Here is a 24,947-nt window from a genome sequence, read left to right as displayed (position 1 = left end):
GAGGAGCGCTGTGGGTAGGGATGACCTCCCATTGGAGCTGTGCTGGGGACATGGTGACGTTGGGCTGTCTCAGTGCTGGCAGATGAGTCTGCTGCTTTGGCCTGAGTTTAGGGTTCAAGTTAACTAATTCTTGGGGTGATGCCTGTGGGGGAGCGCGGGGGCAGACCCCTCAGCAGGACGGCAGTGAGGTGGTCCTGGGGAGGCATGGCACGGATGAGGTATGAGGGGGCAGGGCAGGGGGATGAGCCGCTACCCCCTGGCCCTGGCCCTGGCCCCCGGCCTATCCTCCCCCGGCCCAGCCAAGCCGGGTCGGGTCGATCGCCCGCCCGCTGACACCGACACGTGCGTGCCCGCGCCCGTGGACGCCATGGCCCCGCGCGTCCGCCAGCCACTCACAGGGCGATATTCAAATCACTGATCGGTGACAGCCAATGAGAAGGGGAGGGGGCGGGGCCTCGCTCCCCGCGGTTCCCACGGCGAGCTTCATTGAGGGGGGAGCTCGGCGGGCGGCGAGGTGCTGGGAGCCATAGGGAAGCTGAGGTACTGGGGGTACTGGGAGCATTGGGCATGGTTGGCTGCATGCATGCATGCATGTTAGAGGCCCTGGGGAGGGCAACATTATCGTGGCAGTAGGCCCCAAGCACCCCATGGGATGTGGGGAGTAAGGATTTGCCCATCAGGCAGTGGGATGCTGTGGGTTCTGGCCATGGGTGGCACTCCGTGGGTGGGGGTGGGCAGGCAGCGATGTTCTGGTGTTTTGTGCTGCATCCTTGGCAGGTGAGTGCTTAGGTTCCTGCCTGGTATTTAGTGTGAATGAGTCAAGAAAACGTGCCCCAGTGCAAGGAGGGAGGCTGCAAGGTTGGCACTAGTGCAATTTGCTGTATTGCAAGTGAGTGCATTGACAGACAAAAATTATGGCTTGATTTTGGCCTTGACAGTTCACCCTGGGTGTTCTGGGGAGCAGCCATAGCCTTGATCAGCTGCTCTGGCTCAAGTGTCCATGTTTAGGGGAGCAGTGGCATGTTTACATTGGGTATGCTGGACTCACCCCACACTGATTTCCTGTCCATCTGTTGGTGCCTCCTCCGGGCAAATTAAGTGGAGCCCTCCCAGCACAGATCACATCCTCAAATCCAAGGACTTGCTCTCAAACCCTGTGGGACAGAGGAGGTGACGGTGGGCAGGATGCTTGCAAAAAGTCAGGACAGAAGTGTGGAGCCCAGCTGTTGTGCTAGCAATGCTTGTTGCCCTTCAGTTTTGCAGCTGACTCTCCTACAGGTCTCAGAATTTCAGTGGGATCAACAAGTTTAGGAAGAGTCTCAGTAGGCTTCCAAATTTCCTAAGTTGCTTATAGCTATCCCTTTATGAGTAACATAGTCAATAAGAAAGGTTTCCTTTTTTACCTTTTAAAAGAGCTTGAAGGAAGAAAACTTCCATCAAACAAAATATCAAGACATGAGCATCATTCCCTCTGTTCACAAGGACTCCCAAATTTGGGGGTGTCAGCAGTCATTTGAGGGTGCAGTGCACCCTTCTAACAGAGGTCCCTGCTGGAGCATAGCCATTTATTATCTATAATTATATGGATCACACTGATCACCTTGCACCTGGATGCCCTTTGATTCCAGTATTGCCAGCTGAGAGCAGCAAACATCCATCTGGGAATAACATTCCTGCTTCCACAGGAGCCTGAGGCTGTGGGACCCTAAGCTCTGGTCTTCTGCTGCTGTTCCTTCCTCCTTTTCCTCCTGGCTGCCCCCTGCCAGCAGCCCATCAGCCAAAGAACTTCGTCCCTGCTATGGACGATGTCTGGTTCAGTAGATGACGTGCCCTGCATGAACTTTGAAGCCAACATATTTGCAAAGAGCCTGTGCCAGCACTGCTTCCGAGCAGCAGGGGCTCACCAGCACACTGTCCAGGTGAGCTCCTCCATCTCACCTGGAGGCTATGAATGCTTCATTAAGGGCCTCTTTGTTCCGTGTTGGGACTCCCTGTGCCTCTGTAGAGATGGAAATCCCTAACACAATGGCTCAGCTGGGCTTTCTAGATGTCTCTGGGGGAAGGCTGCCTTTGGAGAGTTTTCCCAGGCATGAGAATCCACCGTTTAACCATGCAGAGGCCAGAGCTGGGGGCTGAACACTGGGTACAAGGGGCTCGATAGATCCTGGAAGGGAGAGCAGCTGCAAAGCTACAAGGACGGAAGGGGGACTGGCAGAGCAGAGACCCACTCTGGCTTAATCTCTGCTTGATGCCTGCTGGCATTTACATCCTGCCTCACTTAAAATGTGGTCCTAGTGGATGTCCTGAGTCCTGTCCCTGAAGCATCTGCAGCGAGCTGTTCCTGGAGGGGAAGGCAGGAGGGGGATGAATCTCACAGGACTTTGGGCTCCAGATACCTTGATCCAACATGGTTCTTCAGCACAGGGCCAAATGCACAAGCTGCTTGGCTGCCTCCGACCGGGTGACAGCCGGTTTCATGTTCACGGAGGGTTTCGTGTTGTTCACTGTCCTCCAGAAGCAACTGGCCTGAAATGATGAAATAGTAATGAGCTTCTCTCTCTCTTTCTCACCCTCTCCCTCTCTCGCCATGGCCCTGGGCCCTCTAAGGTTACCTCAGCCCTTCACCCATGATCTGCTCAGAGCTGTCAACTCTGAGCGAATCCTGGTGCGGGGGAGATGCTGGAGGGAAGGCAACATGGACAGCCGACTCCCTGGAGCCTCCCCCCTTGCTGCTCATAAGCCCTGCAGGTAATGGGGCTGGGGAGGATGCTGAAATGCCTGCAAGCCCCGACAGAGAGAGGCTGGAGCTGCAGCCTTCCCCGCAAAAATTGCCTCTTGGCTCAGTTGCCTCTCCCCGGGCTATCCGGGTGGCAAGGGAGAGCAGCCGCCAGCAGCATCAATGTCGATGCTGGGGGAGGGAGGTTTCCCTGAGCCTTCATCAACACGTGCTGTCTCTGGGATGCCTGCAGCATTCAGCATCAAATAGGAACGTGCTTGTTCTCTCTGGCCTCCTGAAGTAGGAGAAAAATCTCAGCACTGGGCTGGGTGAGGCATCAAGAGCCCCAGAGGCCAGGCTGCTCTTGGACGAGGGAGAAGAAGCAGGCATTTTCGAAGGGCAGCTTTCCTCCTCATTCTTAACAAGCTGATGACATCCTTGCATCCCCTTCTTCCTCACAGGAGCATGTCGCGGAGGTCGCAGGGTGCGATGTTGGCAGTGACACAGACCCAGGCAGGCCCTGGGAAGCCCTCCGCATTTTAGCCCCTCAGTGTGAGGTATACGTGTGCGTGGGCCCAGCGGAGGGGACAGAGCGGTGAGTACCAGCCGGGAGCCACACTGCTCCAACAAGCCCCCTCGGTGTGAAAAACGGAGGAGGGGGAAGCAGGAAACAAAGCAGAGGGAAATCAGATGCCTTCTCCCTGATGCTCTGCACACTGGTGCCTGGGAAAAAGGTCTGAGCTACCCCCACACCATGCCGTCTAACCCGTTCCTCTTGGCTGTCCCAGGAGAGGTCAGGGGCCACCAAAAAGGTCTCCTTCCTCCTCACTGCCTCTAAAGCAAAGCTGGTGACCCCAGAATGGGCTCTACCAGCCTGTGTCCACCCAGTGGAGAGAGAGCTGGCTTGGACTGGGCTGCCAGCACTGCCACCTGCCCCTGACCTCTGTGGGCTGTGCTGACCACCAGCTGTCCTCTCTCCCTGCCCCACAGCTGGCACGAGAGCAAGGGATATCCCCCGCTCAGCCCCGGAGCTGAGGGTGAGCACAGAGAAACCGGCACCGACCCCAGCACCTGTGCTGAAGCCAACTCCGCACTCGCCAGGGTGAGATGGGGATCTCATGATTTGGGTTATTTCAGTCTCCCCAGTCCCCTTAGCCTTTCAATACCACTTCTGCTGGGCACATTCAGAAGGTCCTGAGATGCAAGAGGGGAAGAGCTGAGAACCTTAGTCCCCACAAAGGAGGCTCTCCTGCTAAAGAGCACGAGATTCACTCCTGGATTTCCCTATGTGGACTTCCCTATGTTGTTTCTTGCCATGCCCATTTATATTGCACTGGGGTCATCTTATGCTGACCCAGCTCCTCTCCTGGTTCCTTTTTATCAGACCATTTGGGCTGAATGAGCTGTAACTTCTCATATATGCTTTTACCTCCTCCCAGCCCACAAAAGCTACCAGTCCCCATTGCAGAGATCTGTCCTATCTTGTCTCCCAGGATGGGGAAATGACCCGGTTGTGGGACAATACTTTGGGGTCGGGCAAACGGGACTTGATGAGCTACACGGGCCACAAGGAAGAAGTGCGGTCACAAGCCCTGCAGGCAGACAGACCCAGGTGGGCTCAGCCCATTCCTTCTGGATCCTGGGTGAGAACCGAGGCCCAGGGCTTTAGGAAAGAAATCTGCCCACTGAAAGCAGGTACACTTGGTTTGCTCCTGTGTGAGATCCTCATTCTGGTTTGCTTTCCACCCGGAGGTCTCTGAAGTTCATGGCAGATCTCTCTTTAGATTTAGCATCTCTTTACCCAGTTCTGGTCCCAGGAGGTGTGTGACACCTCTGTGGGCACCATGTGAAGGGATGAGGCCCAGAATCCATGAGATGGCAGCTCTGTGTGCGCTGACCATGAACTGTGGGTCTCGCGGGTGTTCTCTGTCTGCATGGTTTGGTTGCCCTCAGCTTGTAGCACTGTGTCCCAGCACTCCCACCCTGCCTGGAGGGAGTCTGGGTTTTATCTCTGCCCTCCTGGACCGTTTCTAGCTCTCCTCCGAAGACCTGCTTTGCTGTGGATGTGGTGGCATCCCACGTCGCTCGTGCCTCCCCCAGTAATGGCCTTCTCCCCGTCCCAGAGCGCTGTCCTGCCAGCCAGAAGCCTGAGGAAAGCTGGCCGAAGCACCGCATAGAGAGCGGCTATTTCTCCCTGGAGCGCCGGAAAACCGACCCTCCCTGGGCATCCGCCGTGCCACGTGTCCCCACCGGCTCCTCGCCGGCCCACAGCAACCCAGTGGGCAGTGGCAGGCGTCTCACCAGCTCCCAGGTTCAGGAGCCCCGCAAGCACCCCAGCAGCGGGGGCGTGGAGGGGCGGCACGGGCTGGAGAGGCAGGAGTACACAGTGCTGGCAGACCTGCCCAAGCCCAAGCGCCTTGGCCAGCGAGATGCTGTTGACCGCTGCAGCTCCCGCACTCTCAGTCCTGGCCGGGTGGAGGTGGAGAAGATATTTGGCTGCGAGCGCAGGTGAGAAGCAATGGGTCTATGCAATGGTCAGAGGTGGGGGATTTCCCCCCTATGCTGTTGGGGGGCCCCCACCTCTGAAATGCTGTGCCTCATGGAGAGAGCAGGGCTAGACGGCAAAACTCAGCCTTCAGCTGTGCTTAAATTTGCCTTAGAGCAAGGGCTGGGTTTAGGCTCAGCACCTCCTGGCCTGGGGAGCTCCACCAGCACAGAACGCAGGCAGCAGACACCATTGGAAAGGGAGCAAAGCTGTGCCACTGGAAGTGGAGAGAGTAGTCTACCCTCCTCATCCTCCCAGCTGCCTCCTGGAAGCCACAGGATGTGCTTTGGAGTGGGGGAAGCCACAGAAAGGGGGAAGGAGAGCAGTGTTCCCTGCTCCCAGAATCGGGCTCCTCAGGGATCCAGGGTCTGCTGTAGGAGCCGCTCAGGAAAGGATCAAGGATGCCAAAAAGTCCCCAGTTCTGCTTGGGTCTTGAATGGAGAAGCATGAGTGGCTCCAGTGTTGGTGGCACAAGGCAGGAGGGGACACAAATGGTGATGAGAGAAGTATCTTGGGGCAGGTGGGGGAGATGTGAAGGAACAGATGGAGGGAAGATTAAGGAATAGAGTGAAGAAGACATGAGAGAGGCGGCAGAACATGGAAGCTAGGGTGGTTGAAGCGATGGGGACAGGGCAAGGGAGATGCTATGGTGCACACAGTATCTGGGGCTGGTAGAGGTCTAGGGGGTCAGGCTCAGCGGAAGCAGGGTCTGTGGGTGCTCTGCCTCTGAGCTGAGCCTGGTGGCAGCCGGACAGATTGTGCATGCCCACAGGAAATCAGAGACCTTGGAGGCCTTTCAGGCCCTGGAGGAAGGCCGTGTGGACCGGCTTGATGGCAAGACCCCAGTGCCACCCAGCAAAGGCCGCCTAGTTCAGAGGCAGTTCAGCCCCAGCCGGCCCAGGGAGGTGAGGTTTGCCTGCATGGCAGGACCCCATCCCAAATCCCTGAGCTCTGTTCCTCTTTCCTGCCACGTTTTCCTATATTTCTGCCACATGCTTCTCTCTTCCATTCCCCTGCTCCCCCTTCCCTGTATTCCCAGCCCTCCCCCTATCATGGACCAGGGCTCTCTGTTCTTAAATGGTAGCAGCCCCTTCACCCCTGGGGTGCAAGAGGTGTCTCTTCAGTACAGGCTGGCTCCATGCACGAGGATGCAATTGCTGTCCGGGGAATATTTAACCAAACAATCTCCCAACCCTAATCCCATTTTGTTCCCGCTCATTGGCATGTTTTTTTTTAAGAGAACTCTGCTTTCTCTCCCCCGTGTCCCTAGGGCCAGCGACTCTCCTGGCACCTTGAGCAGCGCAGCAGAGACCCCAAGGAGCCCCTGCGCTCCCCTAGCCCAGCTCAGCACCCAGAGAGAGCCAGCAGGAACCAAGGGGATCTCCTGCATCCCACCAGCCCCAGCTGGCTGCTGGAGAGAGGCAGCCGGAGCCCACGCTCCACAAGCCCGGCCCACCGGTCAGAGAGGAGGGCAGGGGAGCCCGTGAGCCCTCCCTGGCACTTGGAGAAAAGCTGGAGGGGCCGAGGGGAGCCCAGCCACCCCCCAAACTTGGAGAGGGGCCGAGGGCAAGCCCCAGAGAGGAAGAGCCGAGGGGACACCCTGCACCCTGCAGGCCTCGGGAAGGCCTCGGATAACAGCAGGCTGAGCCGGGGAGGGCCACCGCCGCGGTCCCTCAGTCCTGGGAGACATACGGAGAGTACGTGGAGAATCCAAAAGGAGATCTCCCCTCCTGGCCCAGTGCGGGGGGCAGAGAGGCAGCGGGTGAAGTTGGGGGAGCCACTGCACCTCGGTGGGCCCAGGAAGCCATCTGAATGCAGCTGGCAGAGCCTTCAGGAAAAACTGCCACCCTCCCACCCTGGAAAGGGTGCTGGCAGTGACCGGAAAGGCCAAGGCAAGCCCTTGCACTCTGTGAGCCCACCACAGCCACTGGAGCAGGACTGGAGGGTCCGGGGAGGTGCCCACCAAGCACAAACGTGGGAGAAGGACTGGAAGCGCCAAGAGAAGCCCATGTGCCATGTGGACTTGATGCGCCAGCTGGAAAGGGACCGGAAAAGCACTGCTAGAAGTCTGGATGTAGGACTACAGCCAGACAACAGCTGGAAAAGGCCTGTGAGTCCAGCACAGTGGCTGGAGGATGACTGGAAGGCTCCCGAGCACGCCCAAGTCACAAGCAACCCAGAGAAGCCATTGGAAAGCAACTGGGGGAACAAGAGGCTTCTCATTTATCATGTGAGTAAGGCAGGAGCCAAACCTGATGGGGACCTTACCCAGTAAAACTGGCAAGCATAGAGCGGGTGGGTCCCCTGGGTTGCAATTCTGCACACCCCAGCTCCCCTGGATCCTCTGCTTCTCCACGGGAACCACACTGCCTGCCTGGCGCTGGGAGGAGGGAGGATGCTCCTCCCTCTGGCCAGTGCCAGAAGGTGGATGCTCGAATCTGGGAAACTGAGGTGAGGACTAAACCCCTGTGGCTTCAGCTCCTGCTTTTTGTCCCTGCAGCCCCAGCTAGATGGAGGTGCCTTCCCACTGCAAAGCAGCGCCAGCTCCTCGGGAGGTCTGCAGCCACGCTCAAATGCCCGTGAGAAGTGCAACAAGGTAGGGGCCAGGCCTGGGAATGGTGAGGAAAGGCAGCTGCCCTTCCCTGGAGGTCACCTCAGCCAGCACCTGCATCTCCAGCACTTGATATGAGTGGGCTCAGCATGGTGCTGCCTTCCCATGACCTCCTGAGCACCACACTCACTAATACCCCCCCTTCCCTTCATCCTTTGCCCACTTCTCAGTTGGGGAAACTGAGGCATGGAGCCTTTTTTTTTAAAAGCCAGAGAGGGGTGAGTACTAGACCTGGGACTAAAATCTCAGCGTAGCTTCTTTCCTTCCCTTTATTATTGCCTGGTGATAAGATGGCACCAAGGCTTTTATGGGGATGAAGTGGGCTTAGTAGTATGAAAGAAGATACGGTAAATTGTGTTGGCGTTCCTGGGATACCAAAAATGGCACGAGAGCAGCTTTGGAAGGCTGCAGAAAGTGTCCTGGGAGCTCGTGTAGCTGGCAGCTGTGCCAGAGTCCCTGCCTCCATCCCTTCCGTGTGCGTCAGTTGTCTTGGCCAGGTTGTCCCCTGCTAGGGCCTGGCCTTCTGCTTTAGACAAGGACAAACTGACCTGGGCAGGAGGCTCCAAAAAGCCTCTGAAACTGGAAACTGGTGACGTCCCTTGCCTTGCCTCCCTGCCCCCAGGCAGATGGGAGCCCAAGCCCTGAGCTACCCCTTGCAGCTAGGGCTGGTTCACCCCAGCTATCCCAGGTTTCTTTGATGCTGAGTTGGCTTTGGCTTGCAGCGAGCAGCATTGCGTCGACATAATTGTGCAGTACAGCGTGTGCATGATGCTCAGCCCCCTCTCCCCACGGGGACCCTCTCTAGCAACTCCCTTTACCTATGCGGGGCTGGCTTTCTGGGGGCACCAGGGCCCCCCCCCGGACCCGCTACCCCCCCTGCCAAGACTGCAGATATCTGCTTTAGGGGTTCATTTGGGTGGGGGGTTGTGTGATACAAAACCAAGCAGCTTCAGTAGCAAAGGTGAGGACCCCGCTGTGTGCACACACACACCAGGCCTGCTTAAAATCCCTGCCTGGAAGAAAACCCTCCCTGGGTAAGGGCTGGGCTCCCGGCGGCCCCTTCCTGGGGCAGGAGCGGCTCAGCCCGTCCCTCCCCGGGCTTCAGCTTTGCCTGGGCCAGCGGGGAGGGAGCGGGACGCAGCTCAGCTCCGGCATCGCCCCCGACCCGTCCCGTCCCGTCCCGTCCGGTCGGGTCCCACCGGCCACCGCCGCCCGTCGCCCCGGGGCCGGCCCCCCCGCCCCGCTCTGTGCGGTCCGGCGGCCTCTCCCGCCCCGGCGGCTCCATTGGCTGCGGGCGGCCGGGGCGGTGGCGGCTGGCTGCCATTGGCCTGCCCGGGCCCTCCCAGGAAGTTTGCGGGGGGAGGAAAGAAAAGTTTTTTGGGTGGGTTTTCCTTTTTTTTTTTTCTTTTTTTTTTTATTAAAAAAAAATTTTAAAAAGAGGAAAAAGGCGAACGGGGAGCGCGGGGCGGGCGGCGGAGCGGGCATGGTGGGGCCGCGGAAGCCGCCCCGCCGCTGAAGCCGCCCCGCCGCCCTGGCTGCCAGCGCCCGGCCCCGCCGCGACCCCGGCCCCGGCGCCGGCCGCAGCGCCCCCGCCATGACGGTGAGTTAGGAACGGCCCTCGGGGTTTGGGTTTAGGGGGGTGGGGGTGTCCTCTATCCGGCCGCTCTCCTTCCCCTTCGGCCGGGCCTTGGGGGCGCCCGGCGGGACCCCGCGGGGCTGGGAAGGGGCGGGGGGCCGGCGGGGACCCCAGCTGTCAGCCGCCGCCTCCCCGCGGTCCCTCCGCTCCCTGCCCGCCCCGGGAAATCGCAGCTCCCCGGGGGTGTCTGGCCCCTCCGGCTGTGGCTGAAGCTCGGTGCCTCCTGGCCTCCCTTGCCCATCCCGCCGGGGTCCCCACTAGGGTTCCCCGTGGCTGCTCGGTAGATTCCTTTCGTTAGCGGAGGGCCGCACCCCACCTAGATAGGCATCAGTAACGCTGCCTGTAAGAGTGGACTAGGCTGAGGCCTGCCAAGCTCACCGCACCAGTGACCACGGTTGGGTGCAAAATCCGCATCCCCCCGGGCATGGGGAGCTCCTGCTCCCTGTGGGAACCTGATGGAGTTTCAGGGCAGGGAGTGTCGCACCCCTGGAGCCAGCCTTCCTGGGCGCGGATGTCTGCCAGCCCCGAGAGGAAGGCTGTTGAGCAGAGCTGGGTAATGGAGGTAACAGGCCAGGCTGTGCCCACTGGCGTTTCACACGGGGGTGGTGGGAAAGGGAGAACCTGTCGCCCACTTGCTTTTGCAGCACGTATATATTTGGGAGCCACATGTGTGCTCTAGCTTGGGAGCAGTTTTGCTTCCACCAAATTGAGCTGGAGCAGTTTTGCTTTGTGTTTTGGCCTAGGGCCCGCGCCTTGCGGAGCAGGTTCCCTTTTTAGAGGAGAGGAGACGTTGTGCTTTCCGGGAAGCTGAGAGCCCCTTGCACCACCTCTCAGAGGTGAGAGGAAGCGGTGCTCCAGGACCTGTGGCCCTGAGGAGCTTTTGAGAGCAGGAAGGCTGGCGATGGAAGGAGCACACCTGACCACCTCATCCCTCCCCTCGGACACTGAGCTTTCTCATCCTGTTGCAGCCTCTTCTCCTCCGCTGCTTCATCCTGGTGCCTCTGTACAACCCAAGAGCCATTCCTTCGCTCCCACCCCATCCCCTTTCCTTCTTTGGTGTTTACATTCTTCAGATACTTGCAGGCTGTTATCACCTCCCCTGTAGCCCTTCTTCAGCCAGAGCAGGCAGCTGCCTCTCCTTAACCTGCTGTTGTAAGCCAGTCCTTCCAGACATCACCTACGTCCATGGCTGCTTAGGACACCCTCTGATGCCTCTACCTGGCCAGCTGTGGGGCTGAACGTACAATTCTGGTGGGTACGGATGCAACCAGGCAAAATTGCTGCTGCCACCTCCTGAGCCAAAGCCTCGCCATCCCACAGCCCTGAGCTGCGCTGCAGGGCCGTGCATTTTGCCAGGGGTGCAACCTGCCGCATCCTTGTGTCTCCAGCACCTGGATCTCTCCCAGTGGTTCAGCTTTCCTGGATGTTTCCTCCTCCCACTGCCAGGCCTTTTCCTCTGGGTGGGGTGATGGGATTGGTTTGAACCCTGCTCTCTTCTCTGTCAGTATTCTGAGCTCTTTATGCCAGATAAGGGAGCTGGATTTGGTTGTTGGGAGAGGGAGAAAAGTGGCTTCAAGCACTGTGTGCATCAGCTGATGCCTTGTCCTAAGGTACCGGCCCCGCTATGACAAGAATAGTTCAACGCCAATTCCTGAGCTGCAACTCTGCATCTGGGGTGGCACGGAAAACAGGGCCAGCAGGGAAAACAGGAGCCCTGTGCAACTCACCTGCTTGGGAGAAGCCCTCTGGGGGGATTTTCTGGCCCTGGCATTGCCTTGGGGGCAGTAACAGGGCAGCATGCTGTGGCAGCAGTTCTGGCAGGTGTTTGTGCTGGTTTTCCCAGCATCATGCATCCCTTTAATGTTCGTTATTTCAGCACCTGATGCTTTGGGAACATAAATCCTGAATAAGACAAGACCCAGCTGATCCATACAATAGCCCCAGCCAGGAATCCTTTCGCTCCCTCTCTCCCTCTAGTGTTTTTTTGCTTCTGCACAGCCTGTCTGGCTCTCTTCTGCTGAGTGCACGTGTGTCCTGAGAGGGGGGAAGGTTGTGCTTTGACGTTTCGTCTCCTTTCCTTCCCTCCCGCCGCTCCCAGTTCAGAGCCGGAGCTGAAGTCACCGGATTGGAAGGGATAATGGGAAAAAGGGTGGAGCTGCTGCCACGGGGAAGGAATTAATTTGCAAGGAACTTTTTCAGGGTGGCAGTGGGGCTGGCGAGATGTCTGGGTCTGTAGGGACGGGGATGTACACGTCCCCCTTGTCTCCCAGCCACTGGCAGCGCCTGTCACCTCTGCGGGAGGTGAGCTGTAGGAGCCCGCCGTGCCCTTTCCCTTGTTTCCCTGTCTGCCTCCCTTCCTGGGCAGCTCAGGGCTGCCGTTAGACCTTCTGGTTGGGCCTGAAGCTGCAGCAGCTGGTGACCCTCCCTTTGGCGGGCCTCCCTGTGCCTGCTTGAACCAATAGCTGGAGCGCCAGGGTGGGCTGGCATGTACTGGGCTCTCACTGCCCCATAACCTTGGGTGCAACCCAAGGGTGGCAGCTCGGGGAGACGAAAGCAGGGGAAGGCTTGGCCCGGCTGCACGGCCAGGGAGCTGGGCTTGTGGAACAGCCACAGCCGGCCACCAGGCTCATTTGGGGGGTGTGGCGTGGCCATCGGTGTGCCAAGCCACCCCTTCTCACCAGCTTGGTCTCGGATGGTGCTTGTGGCATGTGGGGACTGCTGGTGCTTCCCCAGGGTGGGCAGGTCTGGTGCAGACTGCTGGGAGGTCCAGCTCTGGCACTGTCACCCTTCCGGCACTGTCCCCACCTAGGTCGGCTGCAGAAGAAGGGGCAGATCAGCAAACTGGCTTCCCAGGGAGAAGAGGCGTTGGGCTGAATTATTTGGTGGTGCAACTTCTCCAGAGCCAGCAGGGTTGGGAGGAGGACCCGCTCGAGCCTGTTTGGCTGAGGGCAAAGCCAGGGAGAGCAGTTCCCCTGAGTCAGCTCTCCAGTGCTCCACCTTGGGAAGGAGATAAACTGGTTGGGATGCTGCACGAGTGGCGTGAGGTTAGGAGGAGGTGGGCAGTGCGGGGGAAATTTCTTTCTAGCATGGGGTGATCTGGGTGAAACTCTGTTCATCCTCATATTTGGTAGCTGTGGCTGAGGCTGGGCAGAGGGCAGGCTCTGCAGCAGGAGGGAGCAGAAAAAGCTGGGCGGTAAGAGAGGAGCCTCCAGCTCTCCCGAGTCTCAGAGATGATGGAGTGCTGGTTGTGACTCTGATTTCATCTCTACCCTGGGGCACATCGTTTAAAGGCAGTGTGTTTTCACAGCTGTTAAATTGCCTCCTGTATGTTTGTGGTGAGGGCTGTTTCGTTTGCGGTGAGGGCTGTTTTGTAGAGAGCTGCTTGTGCCTTTAATAAATGATCAGTGGTGAAGTTGCTGGAGGGACGTAGCTCTGAGGCACAGATGGCCAGGGTTTGGACAAGGCGTGTCTGGTTCTTTGCAACTTTGCCTCCATCTCTGAGCCAAGCAGGGCAGCACTCCTTTCTGCCTGCTCTCCTTGGCTTCCCCCTCTCTGAATAAATACCTCTGAGACACCTTGTGGAAACCTCCCTGCTACATATTTTCCTCTAATTTTTTTTGAAACCTCTTTCCTTATCTCCTCCTTCCTCTGCAGGAATGACTGCTTGCTGCTGAGGGCTAAATCCAGTTCTCCTTTGCCACCGGGTCCTATATTCCCATGAGTTTCCTAAAAGCGATACCTGGCTGTTGCTGCCCACTTCTTGTTCTGCTGTTGGAGACTTGCCTTCCACCCCCTGGCATGAAAAGCCCTTTTGCGGGTCACTCCCAGACAGTAATCCTCTGTTTTGTCCTTTCCTCTACAGCCAGATCTCCTCAATTTCAAGAAGGGATGGATGTCCATCCTGGATGAGCCGGGAGAGGTAAGCCTGAGGCGGGGGTCTGCCTCTTCCCCCAGCCTCCACCGCTAGAGATCTCCCGGCGAGCAGCCAGTTTCCTCCCCTCTCCCTTGCTGAAGTCACTCCCGCTGGGAAAGGCAGTGAGAAGCCTTTGGTGGAGGTGCCTCGTTCTCTGTGTAGGCATGGAGGTTCATCCAGCGCCCCTCTCCCAGATGAGGGGCACAAGGGGGATTCAGAAGGGACATGGAGGAGGGGGAAGAGAAGGCCACAAGGTCGTGGCACAGAGCGTCCCTCCCTGTTCCTACGCTTCCCCTGGTAACTGCCTATCCATTTCCCTCCTGTCTTTTCCCTTCCCTCCCCCTGCCTGATCCGCCTGCAGTGGAAGAAACATTGGTTTGTGCTGACGGACTCGAGCCTGAGGTATTACCGGGACTCAAACGCAGAGGAGGTAAGCATGGCCAGCCTTTCTCCAGCCCTCTCTTCCTTCCCAGCCAGGGGGGAGAGGAGCACAGCACTGGTGTGACCAGCCCACTCCTGGGAGAAGTGGCAGCATCCTCTCCTGAAAGGCTCCAAGGGTGGCGAGCTGCTCTCTGCCAAAGGGTGACAAGGATGGGGGGGGGCTGTCAGTGGTGGGAGGTGAGGAGAAGGGCTGGTCCTACGGCTGGGCATCTCTGACGCTCTCCATCCGCACTGCTGGCTGTCCCTCAGGTTAAAAGAGGTCATGCTGTGCCAGGGAGCTGAGACTGGCTCCAAGAGAGCTGTGGGGTAAAGGCAGAGGCCGCCTGCACTTCGGTTAGGGTGCTGGCAGGTGACGGGGACTTTTTCAAAGCAGAGTTTGCACTGATGTCCTAGTGGGTGGCTGTGCTTGCAGGCTGATGACCTCGATGGAGAAATCGACCTCCGCTCCTGCACGGACGTGACAGAGTTTGCAGTGCAGCGCAACTATGGCTTCCAGATACACGTGAGTGTCCGGCACCTCGTGGACACAGAGCAACAGCATGAAGGGACACGGGGTGGGAATGCATGGTCCCTCCCCATACCGAGATGCTGAGAGGCAAGCCATGCATACTTTGTGCTGGGGTGGTGGCCCAGCAGCGCTGGTTGATGACACATGGGTGGCAGCGCTCAGGGACACAAGTGCTGCCTGCCTGCAAAGGAAGAAGGAGGAGGCTTTGCAGGGCTGGCCAAAGGCTGTGCTGGAGGCAGCAGAGAAGCCAAGCTAAACGTCAGGAGTGTTTACTTGACCTGTTGGCCAAGGCGGCTTTTCTAGAGCCATGGGGAGGGAGTGGTGAGCACAGCAGATCTCAGTGTAGCCTGGCTGCTCTGAGTAACAGCCTGAACCCTGGATCTGGCCCCAGTATAATCCTGTACTTGGCTACTTGCTGTAGCAGCAGGAGATGGCTGCTAAGGCAGCACGAAAGCCAGTGCATGTGCAGGTTGGGCACTTCATGGTCTGGGTTTCCCTGCTGTACCCCAGCACTGGTGCCCAGCTCCAAGCACCTGAGTGACCGGGTGGCACCAGCTCAAGTTTGGCCAAATGTGCCAGCAAAGATTCAGTTGCCTTTCCTCGGAGATGGTGCAGCAGACTTTCCTGCAAAGACCATGTTTCCGCTCCCACCTCCCCACCTGACCCCAGGAGCATGGGAGTCTTCAAGACAGCACGTGGTCTTTCTAGCACTGTCCACCACTCATGTGAGCAGGTGTCCGGGGTCTCGGGGAGCAAGTGGGAGCTGCCTGCACCTCTGCCAGGTGCTGACAGAGCCTCCATCACCTCCCTGTTGCAGACAAAGGATGCTGTCTTCACTTTGTCGGCGATGACCTCGGGCATCCGGCGCAACTGGATTGAGGCCCTGAGAAAGAACGTGCCCCCGGTCAGTGCTCCGGATGTCACCAAGTAAGAGCTGCCCTGTGCTGCTTCTCCTCTTCTCCCTCTTGTTGCCCTTCTACCCTAGCAGGCAGGGACCAGGAAAGCCTCTCTTGATATCTGGCTGCTCCCAGACCAGCCCTTCCCTCCACTCCTCCTGAAAATGGCCTGGAGGCACCAACTGGTGGGAGGGGTTGAGAACCTGATGATTCTGCTCTTGCACTCGCTTTTTGCCTTGCCACATCAGTTTAGCCCATCTTATTCACCAGTATGGCTGGAACTGGGAGGAAATCCTCCCTGCCCCATGGAGGAACCCATTTCCCTGTGGGATGGGATGCTACAGACCCAGCTCCACGCTGAGGGTGGGATTTTGTAAGACTGGGCTGAACGAGAGCTGAGCCTTAGGCAGTTGGTTGTGTCTCCATCAGCACCCTTTCCTGCACAGCACCTCTCCTTCACCAGCCGCTGCTCTGCTTTCAGGCTCTCCGACTGCGATAAGGAGAACTCCTTTCATAACTGCGTTCCCCCGAAGGGCTCACACCGGACAGAGGAGCAGCAGCAGCGGGGCTCGGGCTCCGAGGGGAACTTGAAGGGCAGTCACTGGAAGGCGGACGGGCAGCGCCATGCCTTTGACTATGTGGAGCTGTCTCCCTTGCCACAGGACCCTGGGAATCAGGGGTCCTCACAGAGGACAAGAGGGAGCTTGAGGATCTCTGACCGAACTCCCAAGCATGAGGAGCTGGAGCGGGATCTGGCCGTCCGTTCAGAGGAGAGGCGGAAATGGTTCGAGACCACCGATGGAAGGGTCCCAAATAGTGATGGCCTGGTGGGGGAATCTTTGCTCAAGGCAGGGGAGCAGGACCTGCCCACTCCCCCACTTTCGGAGGACCAGCAGATTCGGCTGAATGAGGAGATAGAGAAGAAGTGGCTGGAGCTGGAACGCCTGCCCTTGAAGGACTCACGGCGGGTGCCCTTGACAGCACTGCTGAACCAGAGCAAGGTTTGCCATGGAGACACCACTGAGGCACTGAAAAAGGAGGTAAGAGCATCCCTACTCTCTGAAACTGGCATTCTGGTGGCCCCTTAGCATGGTCGCTGGCAGCAGGAGGCTCTGCAGAGGAGCAAGGCAGCGGTGTGGGGAGATGTTCATTCTTTCTGGCTCCATTTGCCACCCCTTGAGTGCATGGGAGCTTTTGCAACCAGGTAATGTAAGGCTGGACACCTGCTCTCGCATGGCTGGAGAGGTTCACCAGGCCAAGTTTTGGTCCAGGATAAGTTAGTTGGCAGCACTGCTTGCGGGAGTCTGTGTTTCCTGGGAGTACATCCGCAGCCTCTCTTCTCTGGCTGTTCTCAAGCCTGCAGGCACTTTACCTGCCATCCCAACTACGTGTGCAGCGGTGGTTTCCTCCAGCACAGATCCACCTCTGGAAGTTGGGATGTCTCCTCCCTTCCTTGCTAGCGCTTAACAGGCTGGGGCTGGCTTTGCGGTTTGGTCCCTTGGCAGGCTGCTATTCCCATGGGAAGCAGACATATCGGTTGGCCCTGCATGGTTCACCCCATCTCTAAGCCCAGGGTTCAGATGTGGCACGTTGGTCGGGTTGCGGCACTTTTCCACCCCTGGCTGAGCATCTCTCTCCCCTCCTGGGTGCAGGTCCAGTCACTGCGGGCACAACTGGAGTCCTGCCGGGCCCGAAACGAGAGCCTTCGGGAGGCAGCAAAATCCCAGGGAGATGGCCATGTGCCCCGGGGGTACATCTCACAGGTGAGCAGGGCACTAGACACAGGACCCTGGGGCCACTCCCAGTCCCAAACTGGGAAATGCCAGGACTCAGCTCATTGCTGAGCTGGTATCACTAATCACTGGGTTGCCATGGTGACCTTAACTGGGTCCACTTGTAATCAATGTTAATTACATAAAGGCTGGTGCATGCTGCCTGGCCTTAAAGGGGCCAGAGTATAAAAGGAGAGGAGGAGAATTAAGGGAGGGGTGCAGGATCTGTGCCCTGCTTTGTGCCTGGGTGCAATGCTGGCCTGGTCTGGGCTGGAGTAGTGAGTTGTCCCCCAAAACAGGAGTGGGTCAGCAGCTTTCTGCTGAGCGGCCTGTGCATTCCCCAGTGGTTTGCAGCTGTTGCTGCAAACCAAAGTTCTTGCAAACAGGATCTCCTGAATCCCTTGTTAAAAGCAGTCCATCAGGCCCTGGGGAGCTCCTGTCCCTGCCAGAGCCGCCCAAGCCCTGAAGGTAATTTTGACAGTGTAGCCCGTTTGTTTGCTGGGACGGCACGTGGGAAATCCCACAAAGCAGAGTTTGCTCAGGCTTCAGCCTCTCACTTCTCTTCATTTATTTATTTTCCCCCCCATGGACTCATCCAAAGCAAGCAGAGTCACGTCCCGCAGGGGTTTCCTGGAGGGAGGCTGCTGTTCCACCACACTGTGGGGATTTCAGGATGTGCCATATGTGTTGAAAGATACTGGGGCGGCGGGAGGGAGGAGGAAAGGAAATTGGGGCTAGCAAAGCCTATTGCAGCTGGTTGGCTGTACCTAGCCCAGAGAAAGAAACCCACGAGTCCCATGGTGCCCAGCCCAGCCAGTTACCAGTTGCTCTGTCATCTTCATTTAGTATTTGCAGCTCACAGGCCTCTTTATGGTCAAAAACAGCAAAGGAGTGAGGAGGAATGGCACCTTATCTTCCTGATAACTTAGCTCAAAAGGTCAGCGTTTCACATTTGAGGCCAAACTTGGCCGTTCACCAAAGGGCTTGTTCTCTCTCAGTCTGCTTAGGTTTGCAGCCAGCCCATGGGCAGATCACCAGATTGATCCCCCACCTTTTCCTCTCCTTTGGTCAACCAATGGTCCATCTATGAAGCTTTGCAGCTTCCCCATCTCAGTAGGGAGGAGTAGCCAGCAAAGACTTGCTTTCCCACAGGGTGTTGCAGTGCCCTTTATGTCAGCCTTTGCCTTAGTACCAGGAGAAGGAACAGGATGGCAAGGGCCTGTTGAGGGACACAATGGCTTCTTGGCTCTTAGCTGACATCTTAGAGGCCTTGGCTTTTTAAAATAGTACTCTGGCAATGTTTGGTGGTAACAGTTCCTTTCCAAGGGGCTAGGGGTGGTGCTGTCAGGGTTTGCAGGGAGAGTGGAGGCATAGATCTGAGGTGGGAAGTGCTTGCTTTGCTATGACACCAGTTAACCACAGTGCTTGGTGTTGAAAGAACCGTCCCCTTGGTCTTAGACCTGTCAGAAAGGAGGGCAAGCTTTGTGAGGAGGATCCCTAACCATTAGGCTTTAAGGAGGGCTCTTTGGCAGGCTCTGTCAGGCCTCAGGGCAGTGCAAGGTGTCACTTTGCAGGAGAAGAGGCTCAGTTTTCATTGATTCCGGGAGATGCTGCTTCATTTAAAAGGCAGATACTGAAATGTGGTTCCTGCTATTGATCTCCTCCAGGCAGGCAGTGCAGCCTGGTGGAGGGGTCTGGGCTGGGGTGCTCGGCACATTATTCCTAGCTCTTGGCCCAAGAGAAACATTCCTGTGTTGCTGCTTCAGTTTTAAGAAGAGGAAGAGGAACATTTCTTCCTCCACAAAGCATGTGGGGCTTGCAAGATGTGTGGCCCTGTCAAATGGTTGCGTTCTGTGATAAAAGTGCCACCTCACTTTCCCAGGATGGTCTTTTCCTTCTGAAGTGGTCTTGCTTCTCTCAAAATGGCCCTGAACTTGTGTGAGGTTTGCAAAGCCAAACCATCAGCCTGGCCAGGTGCCTTCTGTAGCCTGAGCCCCCTCATGCCTAGGACCTTTGAGTCCCTCATCCCTCCTTTCCTCGGCACGGCAGGAGGCCTGCGAGCGCAGCCTGGCCGAGATGGAGTCGTCCCACCAGCAAGTGATGGACGAGCTCCAGAGGCACCACCAGCGGGAGCTGGAGCGGCTGCGGCAGGAGAAGGAGCGGCTCCTGGCAGAGGAGGCTGCGGCGACAGCAGCAGGTAGGAGCAGACATCAAGCTGTGCCCTCACTTGGGTGGGTCTCTCCTTCTTCTCCCAAACATCTCTTGCAAGAAACCAGTCATCCCAGTCATCTGGAGCCACACTGCTGACCCTACTGGCGTGAGGCTGATGCTCAGTGCCTTCTTCTAGGCAGGCAGGACTGGCAGAGGTGGCAGGGAGCTCCCATGCTGCCCTGTGCTCATCTACTTGGCAGCAGTTGGTGCATCAGGATGATCCTGGGGCATAGAGAAGGTGGGGGATTTCCCAAGGGCAGAAGGGATGGAGGGGGAACCTGCAAAGACAGGTTTAAGGGCCTGCACCAGCAAGAACCTGGCTGGTTCCCTGGCTTGGTTTCCCCTAGATGTGACGGAGCTGGCACAGCCTCATCCCCCATCTCCCATTGTCCCCCTCCACAGCCATCGAGGCACTGAAGAAAGCCCACCGGGAGGAGATGAACAAGGAGCTGGGCAGGACACGAAGCTTCCAGCAGTGTGGCTCAGTCTCGGATGCCCTCCAGAAGCAGCACCAGTAAGAAACCACCTCTCACACTCCTCTTACCTGATGCTGCTGCCCTGTGCTAGTGTCATCACGCCTCATCTGTAGTTGTATCACGCAGCTGTCCACCCTGCCACCTCCCCAACTCCCTCCCCAGGGACGGTGGGTGCCCAGCCGTGACTGCCAGGGCTGCTGGAGCTGTAGGACAGGGAGGTTTATCTCCTGCTTCATTAATTTTCCCTATAGCACCTTCATTTTCCTCTAGCTTATTCCATCCGTTTTCTTTACAGAAAGGTCCTCCATTTCTCCTGCATGGCTTGAAGTTCCTAGAAGCACCATGCTCATGTGTGGGAGGGTGGGAACTGAAGCCTCGGTCCTCAGGGGATGTTACTTTATGCCAATGACTGCTAATGTGGGCAGAGGCTGCCTGTGGCAGGGGGAAAGGCAACGCCAGCGGCCAGGGGCTGGCGAGGATTGTGGGGCGGCAATGAGCTGGTGCCTTTTTGACAGGTTGGATGTGGATTCCCTGAAGCGAGAGCTGCAGGTGCTTTCTGAACAGTACTCCCAAAAGTGCCTGGAAATTGGGGAGCTCACCCAGAAGGCCGAGGAACGGGAGCAGACACTGCTGCGCTGTCAGCAGGAGGGAAAGGAGCTCCTCCGGAAAAACCAGGCAAGAAAGGGGCTTTCCCTGCCAGTAGAGACCATGGACTGTGTTCCTCCCTTGCACGGCACAGGCCCTCTGTTAAAACTCCCCTGTTCATTCATATTTCTTCCCTTCTGAGATTTTATCATCAGAAAGAAAAAAAAATTAAGGGTTAGAGGCTGTAGATGAGCCTGTCTTAACTATGGCATTAAATACCATACCAAATGAGTGTATTCTTTGCTGCTGGTTGTAGGTGCAACCGTCATGTATGGGCAGGGGATTACAAGGAGGTCTCTAAGCTGGGGCAGGGCTGGCATGAAGATAGAGAGGTCAGGACAGTAGAGAGGCTTGTGGTCTGGCTACCCTGACATCTTTAGTTTTTTCCTGCAGGAGCTGCAAACCCGCCTCTCGGATGAGATCGGGAAGCTGCGAAGCTTTATTTCGTCACGGGGCTCTGGGGACCGCTCTCCGCACAACAATGAGCGGAGCTCCTATGAGCTAGAGGTAGGGTCGTGTCCCCAGGCTGCCCCGCTGCCTCCCTCCCCTCCTCGTGCCAGGGGTCTCTTCCTCATGGCGGTTTTGGGTTGGAGCAGGCGGGAGCGGGGGTGCCGGATGGAGCAGCAGGGCCGGTGCAGGAAGGAGGTACGCAAGCTTCGCCTCCGCTGCTCTCCTGGGGCGCTCACGCCGCTTCCTGCCTTGGCCCTCCTGGCCCTTCCTTCCTTTCCCACCGCTGCGCTTGCGCTGGGCCTGCTGGCCTTTCCGAGGCGGTGGCTCTTGAGTCACCTCTGGTTCCTCTTCCCCCTCCCTGGCCCAGGTGCTGCTGCGGGTGAAGGAGAATGAGCTCCAATACCTGAAAAAAGAGGTGCAGTGCCTCCGGGAGGAGCTGCAGATGATGCAAAAGGTCAGTGTTTTCTGGGAGCCATTGGGAAAGCAGCAGGAGAGGGGAGGGAGTGGAGCACCAGGGCTGCATGTCAGCAGAGTTTGGCTGGGTTTGATGGGATGATCAGGCCAAACTCTCTTGGCACCTGTGTTCCTTGTTCGTGCTCGCTCCTGAGCACATAGGAGCCACGTGCTTCAAACAGCACGGGCTGGTGTAGACTTATCTTGTACAAGGGAAATGTCATGGAGACTTTGCTGCTGGTTTCCCCAGATGTGTGTGCATATAAGCTTGGACAAGCCAGGAGCCCTTCTTTCCCAGATGGGAAGCCTGAATGAAGCCTGCCTGGCACGCTGCTTACCCAGCCACCTTTTCTTCCCTCTGTTGTCCCCTCACTGGGTGGATGTGTTTGCTTGGGCAACGTTTCTGGGTGTGCTGCTCCCTCCACTGGCAGCAGCTCCTTCAGAGGGATTTTTAAAGACCCTTGCCAAAGGGGAACCTGAAGGAGGCTTTGAGATTCAGTGATGCTCCAGGAGTTTATAACTTTCTCACTGCAGCTTTTTGCTGTGTAAGTGGATGGGACTGGACTTTCAGCAGCCTGCATCTGTGGTGGGGTTTATTTTTTCCATATTGCTGGCCCAAACATGCACAGGGCATGGTAAAGCCCACATCACTACCTCTTTCTGACACTGCAGATCCCCACTGCTGCAGGACCAGCGACTCTGCCTTCCTGCTTGGCCTGGGGTTTGGGAAGCACTATCTCCATGCTCTGTTTCTGAATGGTTTCTGTGTGGCCTGGATTGGGACAGGCTTCAAATCTGGGGCTGGTTCTCCCCTCCTCACCTGCTGGCCCTTCTGCTGGGCTCTCCTTGCTGCTCCTAATCCCTAATATCAGCCCTAAAACCTGCTGACCCCTCTCCCTCCCTTGCAGGATAAGAGATTTGCCTCAGGGAAATACCAAGATGTCTATGCAGAGCTCAATCACATTAAGGTGCGCTCAGAGCGAGAGATTGAGCAGCTGAAGGAGCACCTGCGCCTGGCCATGGCAGCTCTGCAGGAGAAGGAGTCACTGTGCAACAGTGTTGACGAGTAACGGTGAGCACCAGGGATTATGTGACATCCCCTGCAGGTGCAGGTGGCTGAAACTGGCTGCCCAGCTTTGACAGGGGGATGGAAGCTGCCAGTTCCTCCTGCTCCAGTCAGTGCTGAAACTTTAGGCTTAAGCTCTTCCTTCTCTGCTTCTTGCATCCTCTCGTCCTGCACCCCTGACCCTCCTCTTGTCCCTGACGTTCTCCCGAGGTCCCCAGCCCCCTTCTTGCCATGCTGCTTTTGATGCTCCTGCAGCCAGCACCAAGCACTGCTTAACCAGGCTGGAGGTGGGAGCCAGCCACATGCTGGCCTTCACCCCATGGCTTGGGTGACAGCATGGGGGCAGTTATGCGCTACCTACGTAGGTGATGCTTCTGTGTTCGCCTTTGAAGTGGTTTCCCTATCGCAGCATGGAAATTTTAGGTCTGCATCAAAGCAACCCTGACTAGACCCAGCCCTCCTCCCACGCTTGCCTGCAGGCATCCCTGCCACAGCTGGGGAGGGAAGCAGGGTGACAGGAATGGGGGCATCCTGTTGTCTGGAGCACTTCTGCTTCTTGCTTGGATGCCGTGGCCATTGGGATTGGGATCACCTTGCTCCGCCAGCGCTTGCTGGTGGGCGCTGAGATGAGTGGGTCTGTAGCAGGGCACCAGAGGGCCATCTCCGGGTGGAGTCTTCCTAAACCTTTTCTGGTTTTGTCTTTCTCTAGGTCTGCTCTTCGTTCGTTTATCTGTTCTTGTTATGTATTTGCTCCATTCCTCACTTGCAGGGAGGGGGAGGTTGAATCCTATCCGTTATCGCCTTGGGAGGAATCACACCCACCCCCCCCCCCAGCCTCCTCACTCACCTCCCAAAGCTTTTTTGATGAACCCCTTTGCTGCATACCTGAGCACATTGTTTGGACTGGCTCCTTACATGCACCTTCTTCAGGATTTTATATGTGAAAATTATATTTTATAGATGAATTTTTCCCTCTGGGAAGAAGGCTAAGAGGAGGGGGAAAGCTTTTACTACATCACCAGCATTTTCTAACCTGAAAAAGAGAATCTGGTTTCCCCCCCTCCCCAGCCCCATTGCTTACAGCCACCTTCTGCACGTATTCCCACTCTTCCAAATGTCTTTGCGGCCCCCTTGGGATGTACGGCGAGGACCACGCTCCATGCCACCCCCAGGGACCTGCAGAGAAGACATGCAAGGCATAGGAGGGAGCTGCTGGGGCAGTCTGCCATGGACATGCTTGCCTGGGACTTTTGAAAGAGGAGACCTTGGCAAGAGTCCGCATGATCGAGCTCTCTCCGTGACTGTCCTTTGGCTCCTTCGAGAACCCAAGCTGGCAGGAGCCCAGAGCCACGGGGCCTCTCCTTTCTGGGATAGAGGAGCTGTGAGGCTGCTACTGCACCCACTGGAGCCAACCCCCCTGAGGTGGCAGCTGCTGCTGCTCTGCTGCACCCTTCAACTTTTAACTTAATAAATCTTCCCCTTTTGCTGAGAAAAATGTATTTGTCAAGGGGAATGTGTCCCTAATCCAGTGCGGTGGTGTGGGCAGGTGGGTCGTTTTTCCAAGTTCCTCTGTGATTTTGGGGCATCCTGGCCTATTGCTTCCCTGTCTCTGGATTTGGGGTGGGGGCGGGGAAAGCAGCAGGAGCAGCTCAGCTGGAGAGCAAGAGGAGCCCAGTGGTGCTGTTATCCAGCTGTCTGCTCTACCCTGGGGTTCGGGGGGAAAATAGTCTGCTTCACGACACCACTCCAAAAATCCCACGTGGACCCTCAGCCCCACAGAGGAAGAGCTGAGCCTGGGCTGTGTTAGTAAATCCAGTATTGGGGGGTGCAGATGGGACTGCAAATTACTGGCAGAGTAAACAGTATATATAGGTCCTGGGGGTGATTAGGGGGATCTCAAATGCTTTCCTCCTCCTGTTTTTGGGTGAAGTACATTGCTTTTTCATCAGGTTGGAGGACCTGGGGGTGACTGCTTCTTGTTCAGCCCCATCCCAATATAAATGTGAGCTGTTGCTCTGCAGAGAGGCTGCTTGTGATTACGGAGGAGCCCTAATTTTGCTGGGTCTGGAGGCGCTGCCTGAAGAGGGGAAGGTGAAAGGTGCAAGGAGGACCCTTGGGCAGAGGTGGCAGATGTGTTTGCTGGGAGGCTGGAGTACTGCGAGTTGTGGGGATGGAAGCAGGGTGTAAGGACGTGGTGGCAGCTGCAATGAGGAGAGTTAGGGCAGCACACCTTCACTCGGCGTGATAACCTCGCTGTGGCAGCGGTGGCCCCCGGAGCAGGGTGGTGCAGGCAAATACAGACCCACTCCATGGGCACAGCTGTGGCAATTGCTTTCCCTAGGTAAGGCAAGCTGCTCTGTAAGTCTCAAATTCTGGTAAAACTGGGTTGCAGGCTTTTGTCACGTGCACGAGGCCCTTGGGCAACCCAGCGGCTGGTGCAGGAGGCCAGGCGCTGAGCTCAGCAGCTGGCTCCCCACTGCACTCATGCAGAGCCAGGGCTTGCTCTTGCTGGTGCTTGGCCTCCTGCCTCCAGCCTAGAAACCTTCCTATCCCTGCGCTGCCCCAGGTCCAGGCAGTGCCTCTGCCTCCCAGCAGGACATGGCTGTTA

The 24,947-nt window shown here is 57.2% G+C and overlaps 1 protein-coding gene across 5 annotated transcripts; it reads left to right on the top strand.

The window, feature by feature from the left end:
- Positions 1-1,685: 1,685 nt before the first annotated feature.
- Positions 1,686-23,834, top strand: TRIOBP (TRIO and F-actin binding protein). Of its 5 annotated transcripts, XM_064454778.1 has the most exons (19): positions 1,686-1,919; positions 3,178-3,311; positions 4,751-5,224; positions 6,034-6,166; positions 6,532-7,491; positions 7,762-7,857; positions 13,371-13,427; positions 13,783-13,851; positions 14,275-14,364; positions 15,188-15,297; positions 15,748-16,306; positions 16,919-17,029; positions 19,088-19,235; positions 19,652-19,763; positions 20,241-20,400; positions 20,764-20,877; positions 21,188-21,274; positions 22,182-22,345; positions 23,049-23,834. In XM_064454778.1, exons 1-18 carry the CDS (start codon positions 1,806-1,808, stop codon positions 22,341-22,343), a joined length of 3,690 nt encoding a protein of 1,229 aa, XP_064310848.1. In that variant the 5' UTR covers positions 1,686-1,805; the 3' UTR covers positions 22,344-22,345; positions 23,049-23,834. The 5 variants fall into 5 exon arrangements, with proteins under 5 accessions (XP_064310848.1, XP_064310868.1, XP_064310857.1 ...); XM_064454798.1 differs by lacking the exons at positions 1,686-1,919; positions 3,178-3,311 and adding an exon at positions 3,679-3,818; XM_064454787.1 differs by lacking the exons at positions 1,686-1,919; positions 3,178-3,311 and having other exon boundaries at positions 5,036-5,224; positions 6,042-6,166.
- Positions 23,835-24,947: the final 1,113 nt, after the last annotated feature.

The sequence above is a fragment of the Phalacrocorax carbo genome, chromosome 1 (assembly GCF_963921805.1).
Source record: "Phalacrocorax carbo chromosome 1, bPhaCar2.1, whole genome shotgun sequence".
Taxonomy (NCBI): Eukaryota; Metazoa; Chordata; class Aves; order Suliformes; family Phalacrocoracidae; genus Phalacrocorax; species Phalacrocorax carbo.
Note: the sequence above shows the minus strand (reverse complement) of the source record. Positions and strands in the feature narration are given on the sequence as shown.

What these genes read in the sequence shown, in the direction of transcription:
- TRIOBP (XM_064454778.1), top strand. Translation starts at nt 1,806, where the DNA reads ATGTCTGGTTCAGTAGATGACGTGCCCTGCATGAACTTTGAAGCCAAC. An exon ending in GCCCCAGCCGGCCCAGGGAG is followed by an intron (nt 6,167 to 6,531) that starts GTGAGGTTTGCC and finishes CCGTGTCCCTAG; the next exon opens with GGCCAGCGACTCTCCTGGCA. An exon ending in AGTGCTCCGGATGTCACCAA is followed by an intron (nt 15,298 to 15,747) that starts GTAAGAGCTGCC and finishes CTCTGCTTTCAG; the next exon opens with GCTCTCCGACTGCGATAAGG.